The sequence below is a fragment of the Adiantum capillus-veneris genome, chromosome 21, assembly GCF_014529385.1.
Source record: "Adiantum capillus-veneris isolate H3 chromosome 21, ASM1452938v2, whole genome shotgun sequence".
NCBI classification, from domain to species: domain Eukaryota; kingdom Viridiplantae; phylum Streptophyta; class Polypodiopsida; order Polypodiales; family Pteridaceae; genus Adiantum; species Adiantum capillus-veneris.
In genome coordinates, this window is record NC_140951.1 from 49,924,598 (window position 1) to 49,951,803 (window position 27,206).

At 42.0% G+C, this 27,206-nt stretch overlaps 1 protein-coding gene across 1 annotated transcript in view; it reads right to left on the reverse strand.

Annotated features, from left to right (window-relative positions):
* Window positions 1-16,664: 16,664 nt before the first annotated feature.
* The window catches only part of LOC147430927 (uncharacterized), a 73,122-nt gene continuing 62,580 nt past the window's right edge, over window positions 16,665-27,206 (reverse strand). Inside the window, exons 4-6 of the mRNA XM_086493603.1 lie at window positions 21,826-21,971; window positions 21,617-21,695; window positions 16,665-17,022 (exon numbers count right to left, since the gene is read on the reverse strand). Coding sequence (XP_086349729.1) covers window positions 16,665-17,022; window positions 21,617-21,695; window positions 21,826-21,971 — 583 coding nt within the window. The remainder of the gene's footprint in view (window positions 17,023-21,616; window positions 21,696-21,825; window positions 21,972-27,206) is intronic.

Genomic DNA, 27,206 nt, shown 5'->3' on the forward strand with positions numbered 1-27,206 from the left:
AGGACGATCCTTGGCTTTGCCTCTTGTTTGTCTGCAAGGCGATGGGTGTCCTTGTCACCAAGAGCAGGAAACAAATATTTTTTATTCGTTTTGAAGGCACTGAGACGGGCCAGAGGTGACGAACGAGGTCTAGGCCGAGAGTGAATCCTCTCTCTCTCTCTCTCTACTGGAGGTCGGAGGTGTGGAGGGATAGTGTACGCTGGACTGGACGACAGAGCATACTCAAAGGAGGTGTGTTGATTGCCCTTGTGCAGGTGGGAGTTGTGTGGCACAAGACGGAGTGTGAGAGAGCTATGGTTTGGGGTTGCAGTTCTCGAACCTCAGCTGTAGGACGGGGATGAAGTGATGGTGTGACGCGCATGGCGCTCTCCCATTACGCAGAGGAGGAGGCAATGGCCGGGTCGGGCTCTCTTGTGCTCTTGCCATTGCGGCTTCACTGCAATGGTGGGATATTTTCACAATGGAAGAGCTCCTGCAGAATGGAACAACGCACAGGGTTGGGGGACGGCACGGGGGCAGAGCACTACAAAGCAGGGCGCGAGCGCTAGAGGAGTGTGGTGTGACGACGTGCAGAAAAGGTGATGGCGACAGCTCGACTGATTTTGCCTTTGAATGGTAAGATTCTTTGAGGATCTTCGTGACAAATTAATTAATGAAAGTGAAATCAACCCATCGTAGTAGGTCCCAAAAACGAGTTTTTTTTCATTTCTTTAGCAAGAATCTCAGTAGATCCGTTTTGAGGCAAACAAGAAAAGGTATGCTTTGCCAACTGGCACGCAAGTAGAAAGGGGGTGATGGAGGACACGTGTCACACGAAGCAGGATTGGGAAAGGTAGTATCTAATGTGAAAAAGTGGGGAGTGGTCACGTGGAGAGAGAGAGAGAGAGAGAGAGAGAGAGAGAGAGAGAGAGAATTCCAGGTGCATGCGCAAGCGAACGAAAAAAAAGAAATTTTTTCCCCTGTGCAATTGACGGGAGGTGTGCGACTTCCAGGTGCTTGCTGCACTGCGGAGTCTGGCTCGCTCGCCAGTTGCCAGAGGTGCCGTGTGCACCCAAAGAGAGAGAGAGAGAGAGAGAGAGAGAGAGAGAGAGAGAGAGAGAGAGAGAGAGAGAGAGAGAGAGAGAGAGAGTCTCCTGACACATTAATGCTGAAGAGACAGAGAATGGGACTGAGGAAAAGATGTTCTCTATGTGAAGAGAGACGTGCTTAGGTACATACATGATGAAGTTCATGGTTGCACGAGGCAAGCCGGCACCTGCAGAGGAGAGAGAGAGACGTCAAAAGTTTTGTGCGATAGCTGACACGTCGAGAGCAGAAGGAGAAGGAAAGTGAATAGTGCCGTCGCTGACAGACTTGCTAGACAAAGACAGAGAGGAGGTGCGAGGTGGTTATCAGAGCAAACGAGGGGAAGAAGTAGGCACAAGGAGCAAACAGGGTGTGTGAACGCGGCTTGCATGGGGCACTGATAGTGAGTTCTGGAAAGACTTTTGCTTCAAGTTCCAGATTCGTTCGAAATCTCCCTAACAAATTAATGTGTTTGTGGAAGTAGACCCACTAGGAACGTAGTAGCATTCAATTAGGAAAATAAATTTCTTATCTTTTTGTAGATACAATACATTGGTAGTCTTTTAGTATAAGGTAGGTAGTCTTTGTTGAATGGATCCCACAAGCTCTTCTGAACGTTTATCTCTTTGGTGGGATTTGAAGCACAAAATCCACTATATTAAAATCTTATTATCTTTTGATGCAAAAGTGAATTGTGTTTGAAATCTTAGTATGGTGTTCACATGGAAGTAGCCTACACATAGATAAACTCTTATAGCACTTTGCTTCATATATCAAAAGATTTTTGCAAAAAACAAAGGGTCATTTTTAGAGCCATTTTTATGGGCGAAGCCAAAAAAGTGGCTCATTACAGGACTAGTGGTTACGTTAGATTTAAGATTACATTTAAGTTACATTTAAGATTATGTTATATTACATTTAAGTTAGATTTAAGATTCGGTTACAGTACATTTAGGTTTAGGTTAAGATTTAAGTTAGACTTAAGATTATGTTAGATTACATTTAAGCTAGATTTAGGTTAGATTTAAGATCAGGTTAGATAACATTTAGGTTTAGGTTAGATTGAAGGTTAGCGTAAATTTAGGTTTATGTTAGATTTAGATTTAGGGTTATGTTAAATTTAAGATCAGGTTAAGATTTAAAATTAGGTTATACTTAAGATTAGATTACATTTAAGTTTATGATAGATTTAGATCTAAGTTATATTTAAGGTTAGGTTAGATTTAAGAATAGATTTTGGATTTAGTTTTTATATTAAAGTTTACCTTCAAGATTACGATTTAAATTTAAAGTTAGGCCAATGTTGATCCCTCTTAACTTCTCCACGGATGCAGCATTAAGTTGGAAAGCTTTCAACGACATGATACTTAGATTGGAGGCAGACACGTAATGTGCACAGTAAATCCTCGAACAAGGAGATGTTGTGAAGAGATGTTAAGCTAATGTGAAGAGATGTTAAGCTTGGTGTTTTTCCTTGTTTTAGCTCTTATCTATGCTTCCACTATATAGTAGAGCTTTTAGGGCATGTCAATGAAGGGGGAGTTCCAGCTAAGCTCAATGCTTTGCCCAAAGAGCAAGCACTAGGTACACAACAATATGTATATTCCCATCAAAATCTGACACCTATTAACTCACCCAATAACCATGTTCAATTAGCTCAAAAAAAGGGCAGGCAGCAATGCCATATTTTGATAGATTTTTTGGGCAAATTTTATCTTTGCTACCTATAGATATTGCTATGTACAATTTTGTACCTTAGGCCTCCCATTGGACCAATGACACTAATTGAACTTATGCTTTCTTTAGTTAATTTTTCATATTCTACAAGGTGATTAATGACTCAAAGATTGATGCTTTTTATGTGAAGAGATGTTAAGCTGCTATGAATTGCTACAACTAAAGAAGAGGCAAAGGGGTTTTGTCCACTACATGCATTGTCATGTAGAAGTGGGTGTGTAGAATAGATCTTTGGATCGTGTGCTATGGAATCCTGTAGATTGCACAGCCTTGAAACATATAGACGACACATGGCCTTATTTTTCTAGGGAATCTCAAAATTTGCGCATCAGCCTGGCTATGGATGGCGTAAATCCATTTGGTCAGAGATCAAAATCTTACAGTGTATGGCCAGTTGTCATTGTCAACTACAACATTCCCCCATGGTTGACTACCAAGAAGGGGCACCTGTTTCTAAGCTTAATTGTGTCGGGGCGGTATAAAGTGAAGAATATGGATGTATATCTTTGTCCACTATTGGAAGAGCTACAACAATTGTGGATTGCACTATGAAAATCTCCAAGTGTTTATCGCGCTGTTTAACCACGTTTTGTAGAGAGAAGGTGCAGATTCAGGTAGAGAAAGAAGATAGAGGAGAGCGGAGAGGTTTTTTTGTGTTTAAAATATTGTTGCAATAGTTTTTTCTATTATTACCTTGTGTATTACCGCTGTTAATACCACATTTATTATCGCTTTTATTTCTGACAACCAAATTTAGCGCCTAAACTTTCAAATTCTGGCTTTCAATAAACATCCCCCCCCCCCCCCCCCCCCCCGGGCCCCCAAATTTTGGTGTTTCCCTCCTCTCAACAATAAAAATTAAAGAATATTGTATAAAATTTTCAAATTTAAAAAAGAAGAGAGAGAGAGAGAGAGAGAGGGGGGGGGGGGGATAATAAGATTACACTTGGTGACAACTAAAATAATCACTGTCAATTGATTAACATAATTGAGCATATTCCCAAATCTGGAGAGAGAAAGAGGGGGGAGAGAGAGATGAATGGATTACACAACCAAAAAAATTCATAACTACAAAATGTTTTTGAATCATCTTCCAAAAGATCTTCACATGAGGCATCATCCAATTCTAAGCCCATGATAAATCAATAAAGAGAGAAACAGAATTGTCGTTTGTGGATGCATTGCCTTCATCATCTTCGAGTTTGTCATCCTCCATGTCATCATCTTTATCATCATGACAATCATCCTCGCTAAGACTTGCTGCCGCCGGACTTGATGCATCGACCTCCCTCTCCTCTATTTCCACCTCATCCAAAGTCGGAGGTGGAAGATGGTCGAAGATAGTCTCCACTTCATTAGTGAAAAAAATGGTTCTCCCCCGAGATGTCACGGGAATTACGAACCAAAGTTTTGGTTCGTAGATTGCTGGGATATAGATGACCTATAAATAGAAGCTCAAAGTGAGTAACATTGGTATAACCAATGCTACAAGAAAATAAGAATAAAAAAGGTACATGTCACTCATCTGCTCACAATTGCACGATAAAATTAAATTGTCATACCTCCCTATGTGATGCACACTAGAGTCCACCATGTAGACTCTAGAGGCCATTATCATGTCGTCTAGACACATTTGCAAACCACTTGAACTCGAAGATGAAGGTATGAAAGGTTCTAAAATTAACCTTTAGTATCCTTTCAATAGTTCCACAGTACCTGGCTTCATCACCGTTTGTGTCAAAGTTGCCCATGATGGCACAATCCATGGTGGTTCTACGCTCATCAATGTGGCGCGTACAAAAGTGACGACCCTTTGACCACATAGAGTTAAAGGAAAGACACTACAAAATAGAAAAATATCTTAATTTATCAAATACATATTAAAGATCATTTCAATAAAAAAATTTACAATATGGTTTAGGTATGAGTACTCTAACTTTGGTATGCAGCCTCGTGCATACTCCCATTCTTTGCTGGTGATGTCTTCTCCACGCGCTTTTGCCTTGGTCATTCTCTCATGAATCCACTCTGCACTAATGAGATATGGGAAACATGCAAGGTGTCTAGGCACTGAGGGTGCCCTCCTTCCTCCATGTGCTTGTTTCCATGCTTCCCTCTCTTGAAAACGCCTTGCCTTTGCCACTATCCACAAGTACACCCACTTAGTCATAATCTTTGCATCGAAAATACAAAAGTTATTGACCACTTGAGATAGATTCATATCCATGTTAGGTAGTTTCCCCTTTCTATTTGGCAAGTGTGAAGTCATCCTTACATCTTCCTCGTCTGACTACATGTGAGGGATTGAAGGATCAGCTTGTGCCAAATACTTTGATATTTAAACAAATGCCTCTTGAACGATCCACCCTTCGGCCATACATGCCTCTGGTTGAGACTTAGCCGCACAAAATCTTTGAGAGTCTTTAAAAACCTCTCTAAGAAGAACATCCATTGTGCATGCACTACTCCACATATAGTGATCTCCTCCACCACGTGAACCAAGAGGTGAATTTGACTAAGAAGGACCGATTGAGGAAATGCATCTTCAATGGCACACACACTTTCTGTTGCAAGTGTTTGAGCAGCAAGGATAGCATCTATTTCGATTTCTTTGAAGCTCACAAATCTACAAGAAAAAACACAAGGATACACTAAGTGATAACTGAAATTATTGTGTACATTAAAAAGGTGTAGTTGAGTGGAGTCTTGTGGTGTACCTTACTAGCTCTCCTAGTTTGAAAATAGCATCCCTAACTTTCTTGTCCCAACATCTACACATTCTCACCAGCTGAATGAACTACAATGTAAATCAAGGGAAGGGAAAGTGAGTGATAGTCATACCACTGCAAGACGTTGCGCAGAAATTGGTGCAGGTACTGACGAAATAAAGTTACTTTTTTAAACTAAAAGCGCTGAAATAGGCCTCGAAAGAGACGCCGGTATCGTAGCGTCGGTATGACCATTAGTATAGCTTACGTCGGAATAAAATTTCAAATACGCGTCGGAATAAACAACGTAATAAACACTGGTATTTGTATAGTATATTCCGATGCTCATACCATTGCTTGTACCGATGCTCATACTATTGCGTGTACCGACGACCAAACCTGCAATTTTTTTTTGGACAGAGAGGGCTGGGAACTAATGCTGCATGTACTATAGCAAAAGAAAACAACCCTCTCTGTCCAAAGGAAGAGTGCACAAGCAACCGCACTCCACCTACAAGCTGACGCTAAAGAGCGAGTGTATGGCAATTAGAAAAATTGTAAGAATAACATAACCTTTAACATAATCAAAACATGAGTCAAAAACTGTAAAACCATAAACATAACTTGTTTACCATACCATAACCATTACCATAACTTGCTTGTCATACCATAACCATAACAGCCATACCATCATTGCACAACCATAACCATAACCATCACATGATTGCTATACCATCATAGCAAAACCATAACCATCACCTTATTGCCATACCATCATTGCACAACCATAACCATCATTGCACAACCATAACCATAACCAAAACCATAACCATCAGATGATTGTCATACCATCATAGCAAAACCATAATCTTAAGTTTATTGTCAACCCTTAACCATAACATATGTGCCATACCATAAACATAACCATAAACCATAAACATAAGCACTACAAAACTGTACATATGCAAAAAATCACTGAGTGAGAATACCCTCATGGTAATTCCTCCCAATCGACGTCCTCTCCCTTCTCCTGCAGCTGGATCAAAAGGGCCACAAGTCCATGCTTGTACCCATACTTCTCCTCTCGACATGTCGGAAGGCGCTTCACGGCAACTTCTTGCAAAATTATGATTTAATCATTAGATAAATCTTCAAATAACATATATATTATCAATAATTTAAAGCATACGTATAATGCTCACAAAATCATGTCGAAGCGTATTGTAGCCTCCACTCCCAAGGTGTGACACTTCAGCAGACTCCAAACGTGCTCTGGCTACATCTCTCTGTTGTTGAAATCTATCAGGATTGTTTTGTGTTGCTTGTGCAATCCCCGTCTACTCCTCTGCGTCCAACCATGCCGGCTTGGGACTACCGTCATTGTACATGTCTCTCACCTCTGACCGACGGTGTGACATTGTGGACTTTGCCACACTCAAAATCGAGTTGTTCAAGACTCGATCATACCCCTCTGCCGGCCTGTACTCTCTTTGAATGGCCTCGACGATGTAATTCTTTCTCTCAAGGTTATCCCAAATCTCCATCACAGTGTGAACAAACTGAATCATATAGAGCTGTCGTATCCTCTGTCGCATGGCCTTTTTGACCCTATCTGCCACAACAGCCCCATCCTTTCTCTTGTACACCTTGCTAGGATCATGCTCGTGTGATCCCCAAGGTGTATGTGGTGTGCCCATCGGTGAACTATCTACTAAAAAGTGTGGTGGACGCTCTCTCGGTGGTGTGGACGCATCGGTAGAACCGCTACCATAGCAACCATCACCTCCAGAATGATTCCTACCTCGTCTCAAGGATGAACCACCCGTTGGTGTAGGGGGCACACGAGTCCTAGGTGTAGAGGGTACAGTAGACTGAGGTGTGGGGCCGCTCGGTGTAGGGACCACACTAGTCCCAGGCGTAGGGTCGACCGAAGTAGGTCTAGAGGGACCTGCACCCCAAAGGTGTTGTGCCATCGCGATCTGCTCTAGTGAACTGAGACAAAAATGAGCCCATCTGCTCGGGTGACATGCCAACCGAAGTGACAGGAAAACTAAACCTAGGAGAGTATGGCTCATCGTCATCGGCCATGGCTAATCATATATAAACAACACCCACAAAATACTTTAGTTTACGTAAGAAATGCTTAATCAATACAGATAACAAATCAACGGAACTGCTACACAAATGACATCTAAAGTGTATTGTAGACTAATAAAAAGAGCTTTACAAAAGGTTTCCTAGCAAAAGTCATTAGTTAATCTCTCATCCTCTATGCGATCTGATGCACCAAAGATGTCTATCTCAATCTGTACTTCTACATCTTTGTCATCAAACTCTATTTATTTTTCGCTCTCCGCATCAGCTTCACTGTTTGACACCTCATCTCTAGGTTCAGACAATTGCTCAATGCTGACATCCACCTCAAAATCTAAACTTAAAGTTGGAGTTGGTCATGCGCTTTGTTCATGAATCACCCCTTCGAGCTCAACATCCAATCCTTCACACACTTGCTTGCTACATGGAGCAGCTTGAACGACATAGAGCCATCAGGGTTTAGACAGATCATTCTCATCATTTTCTGTCCGTAGTGGATCATGTATGAACACTACTTGTTCACAATGCTGCAGAAGTACGAATGTATCCTGCACACCTGTCCACACCCGCCTAGAGTTCACTTGAATCAATCCACTCTTGTCTTTACGAACAATTGCATTAGGGCCACTGGTAATAACTTTGAACCACTTGACATCAAAGATAAACATATCAAAATTTCTAAAGTTAATCTTCAAGATGTCTTGGATGTAGCCAAAGTATTCAAGCTGGCTAAGCCGTCTCTATATTCTCATCCCTGGCACTACTCCTACTTTCTTGGACAAAGCTTTCCCTATGGCACCACTGTAGAAAGTAACCCTTTGTTCGTCGATACGTTGCACTCTGAAGTGCTTCCCATGCGACCACAAAGCTCCATATTTGTGATACTGCAGCCACAAAATTGAAACAGACTAAAAGTTATTAAAGCAAACTAATCTTCATGTGGAGCTCGAAAAGGAAGTTGTGAAATATACATGCCAATCGCAACCCCTTGACATCTCCTCTTCCTGTTCAATAATCAACACTCCATTCCTCTTTGCCTCTAAGAGTGTCGCATCTAACCACCGCCCAGTTGGAAAGTCAGACAATTTTTGAAGATGATCTGGAAAAGGAAGGTTTCTAGTTGCATGGTTGCGCTTGAATTGAAGGCGATATGTCAAACGTTGTTGCTTTTCCCCTTCGTACCTCTCTAGCCACTTTTGTATGATGTCTGAGTTGAGAAGGCAAAATCTCATAATCTTTTCGTGCATTGTAATGTCCATCTTCCTAATGATGCCTTGTCCCTGTGGCTCATCCCCTATCACCTTGACGTTGACCTCAGTAGTCCACATTTGGGGCATCTCTGGATCAATTGAGACCAAAAACTCACTGATGAGGACAAGAGACTCTTGTACAAGCCATCCTTCGGCCATGCTACCCTAACTTATAACCTAAACCTAACCTATAACTAACCTAACCAAAGTCCGTTTGCATTTTTAAAAGTACACGAGTCATCTTCGAAGTTCGATTGTGTTTTTTCTACTATTAATTTGATGCTAGCTCTAACCTAACCTATAATCGTTATGACTAACCTATAATCTAACCTAACCTAAAACCTATACCTAACCTAACTTATAACCTAAACGTAACCTAATCAAAATCCGTTTGCATTTTTAGAAGTACATGAGTCATCTTCGAAGTCCGTTTGTATTTTTTCGACTATTATGTCGTCGATAGCTCTAACCTAACCTATAATCTCACCTAACCTATAACCTAAACCTAACCTAGCATAAAAACAACACAATGCTGAGGTGTTTAGCAAAATGACAAGCCATACAGCTTGCCCACAATGCATATACGATGTGGGCAAGCTCTATGGCTTGCCAATTTGGCAAACGGCTCACCATTGTGTTGTTTTTAGAGTTGCGAAGCAATTTTATGGCCTGAAAATCGCTCGCAGACATATAGACAAGACAATGGCGAGCTGTTGGTAATATGGCAAGCCAATTTGCAAAACGGATGGTCATTGTGTTGTTTTTAGGGCACTTGAAAATCGCTCGCAAATATATAGACAACACAATGGCTAGCCGTTGGCAATACGACAAGCCATAGAGCTTGCCCACAATGCTTATGCATTGTGAGCAAGCTCTATGGATTTCTGTTTTGCCAAACCAATCTCCTTTGTGTTGTTTTTAGGGCTGCTTAGCTATTTTAGGGCTTGAAAACTGTTGCGGTCCTAAAAACAACACAACGGCAAGCCTTTCGGCAATACAGAAATCCATAGAGCTTGCCCTCAATGCACATGCCTTGTGGGTAAGCTTTATGGCTTGCCATATTGCCAAACGGATCGCCATTGTGTTGTTTTTAGGGACACGAGGCAATTTTAGAGCTTGAAAATCACTTGCAAACATATAGACAACATCATGGCGAGCTGTTTGGCAATACGGCAAGCCATAAAGCTTTCCCACAATGCATATGCTTTGTAAGCAAGCTCTATGGCTTGTCGTATTGCCAAAAGGCTTGCCATTGTGTTGTTTTTAGGACCGCTTAGCTATTTTAGGATTTGAAAACCGCTTGCAGACATATAGAAAACACAATGGCGAGCCGTTTGGCAATACGTCAAGCCATAGAGCTTTCCCACAATGCATATGCATTGTGGGCAAGCTCTATGGCTTGTCGTATTACCAAACAACTCGCCAAGCCATAGAGCTTTCCCACAATGAATATGCATTGTGGGCAAGCTCTATGGCTTGTCGTATTACCAAACCACTCGCCATGGTGTTATTTTCAGGGCCGTTTAGCTATTTTAGGACTTGAAAACTGCTTGAGGACATATAAACAACACAATGGCGAGCCGTTGGCAATACGGAAATCCATAGAGCTTGCCCACAATGTATATGTGTTGTGGGTAAGCTTTATGGCTTGCCGTATTCACGAACGGATTGACATTGTGTTGTTTTTAAAATGCACTGTGGGTAAGCTCTATGGCTTGCCGTATTGTCGAACGTAGCTTAACCTAACCTAACCTAACCTAATGTAACTAAACCTAACATAGATTAAATTAACATAACCTAACATATAAGATAACCTAACATAACTTAATGTAGCTTAACCTAACCTAATATAACTTAACCTAACGTAGCTTAATGCAATCTAACCTAACGTATAAGATAACCCAACCTAACCTGACAACGTAGCTTAACTCAACGTAACCTAATGTATAAGATAACCTAGCCTAACCTAATATCTATATAACTTAACTTATAACCTAAACTTAACCTAAAAAAAACCCATCAATTGCATAATTTCAAAAATGACATAATTCAAAACAAGATTTTTTGTTAAGCCAAAACAATTTTCTTTCATAATTTAAAATGAAGTTTCACATCACAAACCATGATTTCTTTTAAAGCATGAAATTTTCTTTTCTTAATATACAAAGTAATTTAAATAAATTTAATATGCATTTAAAGGTTTGAGCACTCACATTCTTCCTATTTGAGCACTGAAAGTTGTTGTAAAAGTCCTGGAACCTGCAAAAACACACACACAAACACAAAGTTAAACCCTAACCCCTAAATCTACAAGTAAACATGAAAACAATCCGAGCTTAGTGTTATGCGCTAACCCACAAGCAAGATTAGCTTCCGACGGCTTGTTTCGCAACAGATCTGTGAGAGATGGGGAAGAAGAGAGCTTGAGAAAACGCCCAAGAATAAGAGAAATGTGCATAGAAAGCCCACATTTTTTATTTTTTTAGGTGCCATCGGTACAGATGTCGGCTGAGGCGTCGGAATAGCCATCTAAATAAGCGTCGGAATATCAATTCACGCTGTCATCAGAATAGACGCCGGAATAACCGCCCGAAATTTGAAAATCAATTTTTTTAAAAAACCTTAGCTCCCTCCATACATACACACACATATTCCGACGCCCGCCAATGATGCCGGTAATGTGGCACTGGAATTCAAGTGACCTCTTGTAGTGTACACACAAACTATAGATAGCATAAGGAGTCTGAAGATTACCTGAAGCATCTTTTGCCAATCATGGGACTTCAACCCATACAATTGAACGCTTCCACCCTTCTTCACTTTTGTGAAAGCTCCCTTTAGCAACCTCATGTATCCTGTTGGTGTGCGAATAGAGGCAATGGTACCCTTCACCTTGTCTAATTCTTCTTTGGATACTATCCATGGTGCTTTAGGAAGCATAATATTTCCATTTCGGGCACGACATGGAGTAGCAGAGGTGGGGAGACATTTTAAAAGCCTTAAATCCTCCCTCGCACCCAATGAGTTCTTCTTGCCAACAATGTGGTCACAGAGTGTTTGGGATACATTCTTGAATATGTGCATGGGATCCAAGAGGTGTTGTATTTTGAAGTCCTTCCAATATGGAAGCCTTAAAAATATGGAGTACCTTGATATACCTTTTGGTGGAGGACACGGAGCCGAATTGTTGTTGTGGTGTTCTTCCCAAATGGTTGCCCAATCTGCCATCGTGAGATTTAGAGGGGTCTTCCCATTTGTTGGAACCTTGTGCTTGTTATGCCCTTGGGGTAAGAAATGATGGTTGTTTGGATAGATTACCTTGTGCAAGGAATCGAGCCTCTACGTCACCAACGATGGACCACAAGTAGGACATGCATTGTGCCGCGATGTGGACAACCCTGCATACATATCATATGGTTAGAGAGATTAATGAACTAAAATGAATTAAAGGAAGAGAGGGAAAGATAGAGAGAGAGATAGAGGAAAGGGGGTTACCCAAAACCCCTCCAAGCCCAGGATAGTCGTACATAGTCCACATAAGGATTCCCCTCACAATGGCCTCTCTATCCCCCTTTGCAAGTGAGACATCGATAATAGGAATACCTCTCGATAACTCCTCCAACTCCTTGATGAGGGGCTTGAGGTAGACGTCAATATTTGACACTTTGTACTTCCATTGCACAAGCAAGGAAAGAAGTATATTGCCCTTCTTGGTTGTCTCCCATGGTGGAATATTGTAGTTGACATCACCACAGGCCAAGTGATCCTGAAGTAGACTTAGTGCCGAAGGGGTTGACCAAGCCTCAAGTGTCGAGGCTCCAACCCAAACTCTGGAGATGTAGTTTTGATGTGCCTCCATGCAGGTGAATTGACAGGGACACACATCATTCCATCATTTGAGCACTGGTTCACGTGCCACGCGAGAAGCTCCATGATAGACATGCTTTTAAATATGCGTTGGATGCAAGGAATTAATGGAAAATTTCTCAGTACCTTACGGGGTAGGTGTGCCCCTCTCACTCCGGTCTTGTATCGTGCCTCCCCGCACATGGGACATGAGGTAGTATGTGCATGCTCATTGCGGTATAGCATGCAATTGTTGATGCACACATGGATGCACTCATACTCCGTTCCAAGTGCAGTGACATACGATCTAGCTCGGTGACAATCTGGAGGCATGTGGTGATCTTCTCGCAACATTTTTCCCATCAGACTACAACAAACATGCATATTAGTATAATTGCTAGAAGATGTCACTACAAAGAGAGTGGAGAGTATATAAAAGCCACATTACATACTTACAGAAGTAGTACATCGACACTTGCATTACTCCAACTGAATTTTTTCTTGCAAGTTGAGGACTTCCAACGTTGCTTGGAGCACCGAGTACCGTGCACCACTGTAAAGAGGTGTTTGGGTACTCGTCATCAATCTATCCTCCATTTTGGCAGCCCGTTTAGTGTAGGGCTGACAATCCTCCTTGCACAAGTCGCGATCATGAGCTAGTAACTCATCACACATGTCAAACATGTGCTCATCCTCTTCCTCAAAGTGCGATGGAGACGCCATAGGAGCTGCCGAAGTAGAGCCAATGGGAGGATCACCATGCGGTGCACCCAAATTGCCCTGTCGCTCTTGCCTCGGTCGTTTGGCCTTGCGCGCCGATGCACACCACCAAACACAGACCAATGGGGCACCTCCTCAAGTGATGGGTGAGTCCCGCTCTCATCTCTCCGAGTTCTTTTTCGAGGATACCAAAGCCCTTCCTTCTCCACATGCTCCAAGGCAACGCCCCTCAAGCGAGGGATTGCCCTTTTCCACTTGGCGCAAGGACAAGGGAGTATTTTCTTGAGCCAACGATCGTGCTTAGGGCCTCTAGGGGGAGCACGATCATCACAGTCATTGTCCCGCACACATGAACTGTTGTTTATTTAGTCATGTGTCCTAAAAATTAAATAATTAGAAAAGCCCTAAATTCCATTAAATAAATTACATAAAGTTAAGTTCAAAGAGAATAAATGACAATGAGTCCTAAATTTATTTTTAACTAAAAGAGAACTTAAAAAATGCAATTAATAAACATTTAAAAGTACTACAAAATAAAGTATCCATAAAAAATTAAAAATCTTCATAAAAAAACTCAAAAGGCTAAAAAATGAAATAATGAATAGCTAAGGGTAGAGGGGGTGGTTTGTACCCCCCCCGTCTGCAACCTCGGATTCGCATGTATTCGTTTGAAATGACCGGACGTGATAATAGACGCGGTAATATCCGTGGTAATACCCGCGATAATCCCTAGCACCTAAAATAAGCAAGAAGATAGAGTATGCCGCATTTTTGCTGCATACTCTACCTTCTTCCTCTCCACCATCGCTCCTTCTCCAAGCTCCCCCCCCCCCCTCTCGCTTCCCTCTCTCTCCTTCTCCAAGCTTCCCCTATCCCCCCCCCCCTACACCTTCTCTCTCTACTCCATCTCAAGCAAAACATTGAAGGGGGTTTTGTCAAAGGGGGTTTTTCTCCATCGTCTTTGGAAGCACAACATCGAAGGGGGTTTTCTGCCATTGTCTTTGGAAGCACAACATCGAAGGGGGTTTTCTGCCATCGTCTTTGGATGATCTCAACCTAGCCGACAACCGCACTACTAGGAAAGAGGTAAACACAAAACAAAGCTCCTCCCCCCTCTTTCCCTATTGTTTTCTACTACACACACACACACATGCATCAACCCTAAAAAAATAAAAAAAATAGAGAATTCATAACATACCTCGTTCATTTGGAAATGGTTTCTTTGCTCAGCTTGTTTGAAAATGGTTGCTTTGCTAAGCTTGTTTGGAAATGATTGCTTTGCTCGGCTTGTTTGGATAGAATGCTAGATAGAAATGTTAAGTTTGTTAGATAGAAATAGAGAGAGCTAGATAAATGAAGAGAGAGAGAGAGAGAGAGTGAGAGAGAAAGAGGGAGATAAATGGAGAGGGATCAATAGAGAGAGAGATAGATAAAGAGAGAATGAGAGAAAGAGGGAGAGAAATAGAGAAAGAGAGAAAGAGGGAGAATGAGGGATAGAGAGAGAGAGACAGAGAAGAGAGAGAGAGAGAGAGAGAGAGAGAGAGAGAGAGGGAAAGAGAGAGAATATATATATATATATATATATATATATATATATATATATATATATATATATATATATATATATATATATATATATATATATATATATATATAGAGAGAGAGAGAGAGAGAGAGAGAGAGAGAGAGAGAGAGAGAGAGAGGGAAAGAGAGAGAAATATAGAGAGAGGGAGAGAGGGTGAGGAGAGAGAGAGAGAGAGAGAGAGAGAGAGAGAGAGAGAGAGAGAGAGAGAGAGAGAGAGAGAGAGAGAGAGAGAGTGAGTGAAGGATAGATAGATAGAGAGAGAGAGAGAGAGAGGGAAAGAGAAAGAGAGGAATAGAGAGAGATAGGGAGATAGATAGATTAAATTATCGTCCACGGAGGTCAGATATGACCTATGGGACCAAGAGAAGATATTACAACGGTTGCGCATGAAGTGAAAGAGGACGATACATATCATTTAAGGACTGAGGGTCCGTTAGGGAGATGAGAGAGGAAAATAGAAACCTAGGGGGGGTCAATTGTGGGGAGGGCCGGTTTGGGATTTCGAAACTCCTGGATGATGGCTTTACCGCCTTGATAGAGTGTCCATTTTCCTTGTTTGTGGGCTTCATGTACCTTCTTGAGCTCTTCACTTTTGTGTTTGAGTTGTGTTGGAGTGAGTTCTTCTACAATCCAAAGCTTGGTATCTTTGAGAAGACGTGATTGTTGAAGAAGCTTGAGCCAACCCTCTCGACTTTCAAATTCAAGGATGGTGTGTCCACTTGGTATGGGCTTGTTGGGGCCTCCGAAAGTGATACACTCTATTGCATTGTACTCAAGCTTGATCGGTTGGAGAATTTCATTTAGGAAATTAATGCGCTCCGAGAAGTCTTTCTCGGTCGTATCCCATGCTTGAGGTAGCCCACCAATGTGGACCTTGAGGGCATTTCCTTCTTGGAGTCATCGTTCTCGAGGCTCTGCTGTCACATACGTCTTCACCTTTGCAATTGTTGCCGAGTGGGTTTCGATGGCCTTCGCTTCGACTTCTTTCAGTTTGTTGGTGGTGAGATTGACCATGGAATCAAATTGTGCCTTGAGCTTGCTAAGGCGAGCTTTGAGGTCGTGATTCTCTTCCATGACCCGGTCAAGGGATGCTTGGAGATGCTCGATTCGATCGGATTTGTTTGGGGCTGCTAAAATGTCGGCAGAACTTGGTCATGTTTTTGCAAGGGCCTTCGGGGTAGTCATATTTCCTATGGAGAGCTCAAAACCTGCAGGCACCGATTCACAGAGAGTCGAGCCAAAAGGTTGTGGTATTTCTATGTTAAGAGGCTCAAGCTTGTGTGGGAGGTTAAGATGTTAAGAGTGTGGTATTTTTGTGTTATGGGGATCAGGCTTGTGTGGGAAGCTCCGATTCACTGAGAGCAGGACTTCTGTGTTAAGATGTTAAGAGGCTTTATGTTAGAAAATCCAGTACACAGAGAATCGATACAAAGGGAGTTGCGTCGAGGTCTTCCAATCACCAAAACGCCCTTGGGTCGTGGACGAGGGCGACAGAGCATTATACGGCCGATCTCGACGTCGGAAGAGTAGCGGTGCAGCAGGTTGGCAGAGCACAGTTGGGTCGAGGTCGTGGGGTAGAGCAGGTCGGCAAAGCAGGGGCTGAAGGTCGTGATCTGGGGAGGGGAGGGCGGAGCTGCTGACTAACGCCCCCCCACAGGGCTACCCTGGCCCAGGGAGGGGACTGTGTAAGCGAGAAGCTACTGAGAGAGCTAGGGCACGGCACGACTGGGAAAGAGAGAGAGAGAGAGAGAGAGAGAGAGAGAGAGAGAGAGAGAGAGAGAGAGAGAGAGAGAGAGAGAGAGAGAGAGAGAGAGAGAGAGAGAGAGAGAGAGAGAGAGAGAGAGAGAGAGAGAGAGAGAGGGAGAGAGAGAGAGAGAGAGAGAGAGAGAGAGAGAGAGAGAGAGAGAAGAGAGAGAGAGAGAGAGAGGATAGAGAGAGAGAGAGAGAGAGAGAGAGAGAGAGAGAGAGAGAGAGAGAGAGAGAGAGAGAGAGAGAGAGAGAGAGAGAGAGAGATAGTTCTATTATCGTCCGCGGAGGTCAAATATGACCTATGGGACCAAATGAACATGTCACTTGGTGTGAGTGGAAATCATAAGTGACTCTCAATGCTCAAAAATGACTGAAATGAGCGTCGCAATAGAGAGTCCGCGTTGTGGTTGGGAGAGGAAGGTATGTAGGGAGAGCTCATGGCTGAATATATGGGGGAAAGAGGACCTAATGTGGTCAAAAGCTGAGCACTCAAGTAGTGTGTGGTACTCACTCTCTTGCACTTGACGAAGGCATAAGGTCCAAAGTCGATGAGACACCTTGCGAGTGCCCCAACGTCCTGTCTCACAGCGTAGAGAATGGGAGCTAGGACGAATGGAGGCAATGGTGCGGATCGCACTCAACAGGATGGGCTCAAGGATGTAGCGATGGGTTCGGTTAATTCATTCGGAGAAGAAGAGAGATTTGTAGTTTGGGGTAGTGTGTGTGGTGTAATGGCTGAAGCGAGAACCTTTGGATCTCTCCCAAGCCGTGATACATTGGCGTTGTAAGAAGGCCTCATTAACATGGGAGTCTTTCAACACATCCTTGACCAAGTGACATGCATCCCATCTTCCAAACCATTTCTTGATGTCAAGCATCCACTCCGAACTTAGTATTTTGCTCTTGCATGTCTTTTGGACCTTTTGACCTGCTTCATATGCGATTCTAGGAAGTCGATACAAAGGGCTATGTTGTGTCTTAAGCATGTGCTCCACAACCCTTTGCATGCCCAAGACCTCAATGGGAAGCGATTCGGACTCAAGAAGTAAGAGTATGTAGGGTGTTTGTGTCTTGACTTGGAGAAAGTTGGTGAGAAAATGCTTTTGGACATTCTCAAACTCTTTCCAAGTAGACTTCCCGATGCTACCACCCCATACCTTCACTCCATAAAGAGGCACCGGTGTCACCAATGTGTAAAGAGGTACTTTTTGAGAGACCAACACTTGATCTCGCCATAATTGCACATGTTCTCAAATGCATAAAAAGCCCTCTTTCCGGATTCCAAGCGACGCATTGCGCAATCCTTCCATTTATGATTGGATAGAACCTCAACGCCAAGGTACTTGAAGCCATCTACCACTTCAAGTTGCTCATTGCTGTATACAATGCATGGATGTTTGTCATTGAGGGTCTTTACAAGCATAACCTTGGTTTTGGATCCATTAACAATCAGCCCACTATGTAGGCAAAAGTGTTCCAAGACACTCATAAGCTTTTGTGCATCTTCTAAGACATGTGCCAAGAGCACTACATCATCGGCATAAAGCAAAAGCATGATCACCGCATTTCCAATGTTAACCTCTTCTATGCCTTCTTGTTGCATAAAATCAAGAACCATGCATTCCAATTCATCAACGAGTAGCACAAAGAGGGTTGGGGAAAGTGGGCATCCTTGTTTGACACCAATGGTGCTTGCAAAAAACTCTACAATTCCATCTCCCATACGTAGTCGACAAATTACTTTTTGGTAGATGTGAAAGACTGCATGCATAAATTCTCTCGGCACTTGAAGTCTTTGCATACGTCTCCAAAGATTTCCTCGCGGTACCATGTCAAAACAGTTCTTGAAATCCACAAAGCAACAATACAACGTTTTTCCTTTCAATCAATACACTCCCATAAGAAGTAGAAGAGTGACAAGGTGATCAATAGTGCTATGATGCTTTCAAAACCCGGCTTGGCGAAGCGCACGTTTTTCGTTCTTTTCATCACATTCACTTATCTTCATCTCCATGATACATTCAAATAACTTTGCCATCAAAGAGCCAACCATTATAGTGCGATAGTTGTTCACATTGTTTACATCTCCTCCTTTGTGCAAAGGTTTGATCCAATTTGCAGTCCAATCATGAGGCATGCCATGCTGAAGTGCAAGGTTAAACATATCGCGTATCCAATATCGTGTTTTCTTGCGTGTCCATTTAATCATGTCAGCCTTGACACCTTGAAGGTCCCCTGCCTTGAGAGTAGCAAGTTTCTCAAGCGCGCGGCATACATGTTCAATGGTAAAGAAGGGAGGCATAAACAAAAGGGATCTACAACACTCAATCTTATCAAAATTGGGTTGCTCATAGAGGTTCTTGCAATGCGTGTATATATCCTCAAGAGTCAAGTCACCAAAGCTCTCAACACGCTTGCCTTTTAGATTTTGCCAAAACTTGCCACATGCATGTGCTTTCTCTTGCACTAAAAGAACTTGTTTTTTAAATTCCCACCTTCTCCTCTTTTTTTGAACAAGTGCTTTGTATGTGTTTGAACGTTCCAAGTAAACTTCCTTGTCTTTGCTTGCATCCAAGCTTAGCAAGTGTTTTTTGGCTTGAATACATTCCATGTCAAACCATTTCTTCTTGCTGTTACCCTTCTTAGACCTTTTGCAAGACGACATGTGTTTCACCGAAAACCATTCCTTCCCACAAGAGCAAATTACTTCTTTGAAAACTTTCCACTTGCATTCTAATGTTGGGCTCTCTTGATGCTCTGTCAAGCTTAACATTTGGTCTACCATATCACATCAGCATATATAAGTGCTCGTTTGAAGTCCAGATGTAGGTACAAATGATTCACATCATGATTGGAGGCTACATGCCTGGGTCTTTTACCACACTTGAGGTCAATACATAACATCCTATGATCCGATTCCAGATTCCATTCACAGAGTGTAAATCTTTGTATGCATTCTAGAGTGGCTTCTGGAAACAACATATAGTCAATCACGCTATCACCATTGTTCTTTCTACATGTAAAGTCATTAGTGCCTTTCCATAGAGATACACCATTTGCAATGAGCATTCCGGTACTATTGCACATATGTAGAAGTGACTTTCCATAGTGATCTAGTTCTTTTGCATCATTAGAACTTCGATTATACATGTATGAGTCATCCATTCTTCTTGAGACATGCAACATGCTAACTTGTTGTGTGTCGTGTTGTAACGTATTTGTGCGAGCATTCATGTCTCCAAAGATAATGACTTCACAATGGTCCTTGTAATGAGCAATGTCTTCCTCTAGTTCAACAAAGGGTTGATCTCTATCCATATCCAAGCGAGCATAAAAGTTGGAGTCATAGTCAGGAATGTAGCAACCAACCACAAACATGACTTGACCATTTGGTGGGCTGATTTTCATCCATAAGTAGGAATTATACTTATCTTCTTTGACAATGGAAACATCCTTCAAACCCTTTTTGGTCATACATGCTACGTCTTCTTGGCCTCTATGTTGCTTTGCATTTTTGGCCCACATCAAAGAATGCACATCATATTTGTCAAATCCAAGAATTCGTTGTGCATCATGCTCCCATGTTTCGATAAGAAGTGTCACATCAGAGTCATTGGTAAGCTCATCAATGCAAATTCTCGCATTCCATGGATACCCGTTACAATTCCAAAAGCTTCTTCGATCACAAGCGTGAGTTGGTTTCATAGATCATGTGTCTCTATTTGTTGGGTGGACTTGCATCCTCTTCAAGTGACTTTTTTTCTCGAGATAACACGTTAACCTTCTTGCTTCTTTCCTCATATGCTTTGCGACGTACATTTTGTTGCATAAGAGTGCAATCCTCATATACATTACAAGCTGTTCCTTTGAGGTAGATCCAACTATTGTCAAGGATGATCTTTCTCTTTACCTCATTAACCATGGTACATACAATAGGTCTTTCTCCCAAGTTAGGGACTCCTTGTTTTCCAACTCAATGTGCACCATAAGCTATGATTCCAGGCATGCCAAAGTATTTAGCAAAAAACTCTTCAATAGCAACCGCAAGAGATTGGGGTGTCTCCATGCTTTCCTCCTTGATTCCACGAATGACGATGTTCTTTGAGCGTTCTTGCCGTTCTTGCAATTCTTGAGTGTCCAAATTCTCTACATTCTTTACTTGGACAATGGCTTGCGTGATAGAAGATGTAGAAACCACATTATCCTTACATATATCAACCCATGATTTGGATACATTTCTCATCTCACATACATCATGTCGTATTGTATCTATCGTTTCCTCTTTCAATACATGATCACTCTCAACTTTGCTCAAGCACTCTTTCAATACATTCATGTCCACAAGAGAGCACTTACATTCTTGAACTTCATTCTCAAGATGCATCAAGCGTGTTATTTTCATTTCAAGGACCTTCTTGAGGTGCTCATTCTCCACAATGAGAACTCTTAAAGTGCCATTCTCCATTGCAAGTGCACGCAACTCTTCACCTCGCTTGTTGACAGTTTCTTGTAATGAGACCACGTAAGCCATGATCATTGCTTCCATTGTTAGACGATGTGGTTGGATTATCATCTAAATTCCTTGGAGATTTTGCATCATTCTCCATGGCGAGTGTGATTTTCCGCCCTTGCAAGTTTTGTTCGACATTGCCTTCAAGTCGGCAACAAAAACGCAAAGTTTTGACAGTTTTTTCAATTTTGAGATGCTATTACAGCAAAGCCTTTCATTTCTCAAAAAAATTATATCTTTACATCAATGCGTAGAGGGCTTAATGCTCTTTGATTGAGGCTATAGATCACCTAAATTGGAGTTCAAATGAGGGAGTTAGGGAGAGAGAGGAAAATAGAGAGAGAAGGAAGTAGAGAGAGAGAGAGAGAGAGAGAGAGAGAGAGAGAGAGAGAGAGAGAGAGAGAGAGAGAGAGAGAGAGAGAGAGAGAGAGTAAATAGAGAGAGAGCAAGAGAGTAATAGAGAGAGGGAGAGAGAAGGAAAGAGACAGAGAGAGAGAGAGAGTAAATAGAGAGAGAGAGTAAATAGAGAGAGAGAGTAAATAGAGAGAGAGAAAGAGAGGAATAGAGAGAGGGAGATAGAAAGAGAAAGAGAGAGAGATAGGGAAAGAGAGAGAGAGAGAGAGAGAGAGAGAGAGAGAGAGAGAGAGAGAGAGAGAGAGAGAGAGAGAGAGAGAGAGAGAGAGAGAGAGATAGATTTTATTATTGTCCTCGGAGGTCAAATATGACCTATGGGACAAAAGTTACATGTGATGTAGTATGTGTATGACTGATGAGTGACTCTCGATGCTCCAAAATTGTGGTGATGAGAGTCGCAATGGAAAGCCCACAGTTTGGCTGGGAGAGGAAAGTGTGTAGGTCGAAGTTATGGCTGAAAATGTGAGAGAAGCAAGTTCAGATGTGACCAAAATCTGAGCACTCTAGTAGTGTGCGGTACTCAGACTCTCAAACTTGCAGTGAGCATAATGTGCACAACCGATTTGACTCTTCTCCATTGCCCCAGCGCCCTGTCTCGCATCGAAGGAAATGGGAGCTAAGGTGAATGGCTACGATAGTGCGTATTGCCAACAAGGGGGCAATATGGGTGGTGTAATGTATGAAGTGTGACCCAGCGGATTTCTCCCAAACCGTAATACATTGGCGTTGTAGAAAAGCTTCATTCACTTGGGAGTCAATTGAAGCATCATGTAGCAAGTGTAATGCATCCCATCTCCCAAACCACTTCTTTATGTCTTGCATCCATCCCGTGCTCAAGATCTTGCTTTTATGCGTCTTCTGAGCTTTTTTTCTTGCTTCCCATGCAATTGTAGGAAGTCGATGTGAGGGTTTTGATGCATCTTTATCATGTACTCCACTAACCTTTCCATGCCCATAACCTCAATTGGAAGACATTCCGAGTCAAGAACTAGGAGCATATAAGGTGTTTGTGTCTTCACTTGGAGAAAGTTTGTACAAAAATGATTTTGGACATTCTCAAACTCTTTCCAAGTAGACTTTGAGATGCTCCCGCCCCACACTTAAACTCCATAAAGAAGAACCGGTGTCACCAATGCATTAAAAAGATACTTCTTGAGAACCCAACACTTGATGTTTCCCACATTACACATGTTCTCAAATGCATAATATTCTCTCTTTCCTGCGTTTGGCACATTCATGCCACTTGTGATTGGACAGAACCTCAAGGCCAAGGTACTTAAAGCTCTCAACAACCTCAAGTGTCTCCTTGTTGTACACAATGCATGGCTTCTCCTTATGGTTGGTTTTCACAAGCATAACCTTTGTTTTGGATTCATTCATAATCAGCCCACTATGCAAGCAAAAGTTCTCAAGGACAACCATAAGCTTTTGTGCATCTTCTAAAGTGTGTGCTAGAAGCAATACATCATCCGCATACAACAAAAGCATGATTACCACATTGAAAATAGTGACCTCTTCAATGCATTCTTCTTGCATAAATTCAAGTACCATTTGTTCCAATTGATCGATGCAGAGACCAAAGAGAGTTGGTGACAATGGACATCCTTGTTTAATCCCAATAGCGCTTACAAAAATTTCTGACTTTTCTCTTCCCATGCGCAATTGACAAATCACCTTCTCATAGATTCGAGAAACCGCAAGCATAAACTCACTTGGCACTTGGAGTTTTTTCATCCTTCTCCACAAATTGTTACGTGGAATCATATCAAAGTCTTTATTAAATTTCACAAAACAACAATACAATTGCTTGCCTTTCAACCGACTTTCCTCCATGAGAACATGAAGAATGACAAGATGATCAATGGTGCTATGGCATCGATAAAAACCCGCTTGTCCCTTTGCACGTTTGTCATTATCTTCAGCCCAATCACTCAATTTCATCTCCATTATGCATCCAAACAACTTTTCCATAAGAGACCCAATCATTATAGTCCGGTAGTTGTTTATATTCTTTACATCCCCTCCTTTATGCAAAGGCTTAACCCAATTAGTACTCCAATCATAAGTCATAACATGTTGAAGTGAAAGGTTGAACATATCACACATCAACTCATGGGTAAAATCTCCCATCCATTTGATCATCTCCGGCTTTAAAGATCTCCCGCTTTGCAAGTGGCCCACTTTTCAAGCCCACCACGTACATCCTCAATAGTAAAAAAAGAGGGCATACATGGGAGTGAACCATAAAATGACATTTTGTCAGCATTTTCTTGCTCATATAATTGCCTACAATGTATGTACATATCCACAAGACTCAAGTTACCAAAATTCTCAACCTGCTTGCCCCTCAAGTTTCTCCAAAATCTTCCACCTTCATGCACGTTTTCTTGGACTTGAAAAAGTTTTTTCTTTACTTCCCATCTTCTTCTCTTCTTTTGAATCAATGCCTTGTATGTATGCAAATGACTTTGATAGTTGTCTTTGTCCATAGTTGCATCAAGCTTTATCAAGGACTTTCGAGCATCTTGACATTCTTTACCAAACCATCTTTTGCGTGATCTATCTTTGTTGATACCATCGAGATGCTTTATAGCAAAGCATTCTTTGGCACAAGGACAAATAACTTTCTTGAAAGCTTCCCATTTAGTTTGCAGTGGTGCATCATATTGAAGCTTCATCCATATTTTTTGCTCAACCATTTCAATGTACATTGGTGCCCATTTGAAATCCATACATAGTGATAATACACAAAACGATGGCTACATTTACAACCATAACACTTTATCTCTACTCAAAACAACGGCTATATTACATATATGTATATATATTTGTGTATACATATATATTTTTTTATGCATGTATGTAGGCACTAAGTGCGGGAGCATAGCACCCAAAGGTTAGATGCTTCCTCTTGGGTATAGTCCTTTTTTAATCATGGCATTGCGATCATTGATCCACTCATGCATGGATTACCGCAATGTACCTTTGGTTTTACCACGGTTGAGACTGTGATGATATCTAAAGAGGTGCTCTTGACCTTTGGCACTACTAGCCGCTACTTAGGTCTACTAGTATGCATATGTATGTACGTGTTTGTGTGCTAATATACTTGTGTATGTATTTATAGATGAGCGAGAAGGGTGGAAAGTTTAATCTTATATTGCTCTTTGTAATGTAGATGTCAGACAAGAGACCAACTAGTGGGGAGCAACCAACTGGCTCTTCTTTTGGTTGGTTCACATCCTAGGTGGGCTCCCACCCGGGGTGGACATCACCTCCAGTGGACTCGAGTCTTGAGTCGGTGAGAAGAAGCAAAGAAATAAAGAATGTTTCTGGCTAGTTAACCCTAAACCATGAGTGTCATAGGTTTATTTTTGTTATTTACAGGCATGGCCATCCTACACCTACCCTTCTCAGGTTCCTCCACCGGTCGTAGATCCAGACCTACAACGGTCTCTCTACCATACCTCCGAGAGACAGAGAATTTATTTGGTCGCTACACTCCATAGCAGCTTGTGACCTATGGTATTTCTCCGTAGACTACACCATGAGGGAGTCAAGGAGGGACTCCTTACCTACAGAGCCTCGCACCGACGGCACCTAAGTCTACGGCCCCTTCTTATTGTCCTACTCCCCTTACATCATAGGGTCCTACTCCCCTTGCATCGCAAGGTCCCACTTCCATGGCATCACAGGGTCCTACGCCACTCCATTCCACTCTTGCTTTGCTAGAACACTGTCGATGAACTTCCTCTAGCAGCGCGCGTTGATGCTCGTCTCAGGGCAGGGAGCACCGTGAGAGATGAAGCGGTGGTGGATCTTGTGTTTTTTTCTGTTTTAGTAGTGGTGGGGGAACGGAGTCCCCACTTTCAAAGCGTGCCGCCCTTGATGCAGAGACAAGGATACTGACGCACCCGTGCTAGACACACATGGGTGCTACTACAGGGTTAAATATGGCGGGGGGTGAACTTTGGCACAACACAGGGCAGGGAATTTTCACGCCATCTACAAATTCTTATACATTCAACATATAAGAATTGTTTTATAAAGTTTAGAGACCAACTACCCGATCATGCACGGTACATTGAGGATGCTTTGCTAGCTAGATTTCCAAATGCCCTCGATCAACGTTTTTCACAATAGTGGTTGGAGGGCTACATAAAGACATTTCTAAAAAACAAGCAATCCAGTGTGTGGCGTGTAGCAACCAACCAGGTTAGATATCCAGATAGGAGTTACCGCGGTGGAAACATGGCAGACGTGGAGTGGAGTGGAAAATTTAAGAAAAGAGCGATCAAGCTGCGATGGGCTCACCATACAGACAACAACATGAGGCTCGTGCAAGACAAACTCCCACGCACTATGGCTTAGGAGGCAAGGGAGCTTGGAAGGACAAATATGTAAGATTGATCCAATTATAACGTCGATCGGTGATTATATAGATTGTAGTTGATGATTTGGTATTGTTATTGCTAACTTAGGAAAATATCACTCTCTTTTTACCAATCAGAGAGATGTTCAAGTATCGGGAGTGACATACAAAATTTGAGACTTGGCTATGGTTGTTTGAAAACAACCACATCTCTCGCAAGCAATTCAACGCGGCGGTTGGATCACTAGAAGCGGTAAGTTTAAACAAGTAATTTTGTATCAATTGTTTTGAGATGTTGATAATTGTTTAATTTAGTTTGGGTTTATGTAGAGTCAAAGTGATCAAACATAGGTGCCTCTGAACGATGAGAAGATAGAGGAGGATTAGATAGAAAAATATTTTTTCCAAACTTTCGTAAAGTCCCAATGTGGCACAATGTATATACAACTATTTACTTTTTATTGTAACTTTTTTAAATAGTTGACCTTCTGCATATTAAATTGTCAAGGTAAAGTAAATTCAATTTCAATTCTTTGGTATTTTTTATACTCTTCCCAAAAAACAATTGATGTTATATTGTTTTATGCAGGTAAAAAATAAGGTGCTCATTTGAGCCACCCAAAATTGGGTGGCCCAAATGAGCACCTTTATTTTTGAATTGGCGTGTAGCGGTAATAAGCGCGGTAATAAAATCGGCAATTGTCGTGGTAATAGAAACGGGTATATTGCTCCGACTATAACCACGCTTATTGTTGAGAAACCACTACTGTGTCTATAGCCGCAGTTATTGCCGCTCCCTCAAATTTTTCTCTCTTCTTTTTCCTTTGTTTTTCCACGGGAATGCTAGCAGTTATAGACAACTCCTCTTATAGTGTTGACATGGAAGTGGTGGATATGAGCCGACACACAGGTTGACGCAATGCATTTATCAGAGGCATTCTAATGTGGACCATGCATGACTAGCGGAGTAGCAGAATTCTCAGGTGATATATACTCAAACTCAAACACTATAAACCTTGGTCTTTCTCAAACTTATCTCATGTGTATACATGTAGGGCTTCAAACAAGCGGATACAGAGCATGTGTCACATGTGGACCTATACTTAATGCACGTCGAGCCCTCACTAAAGAAGAAACTCTACAAAGGTCATAAAGT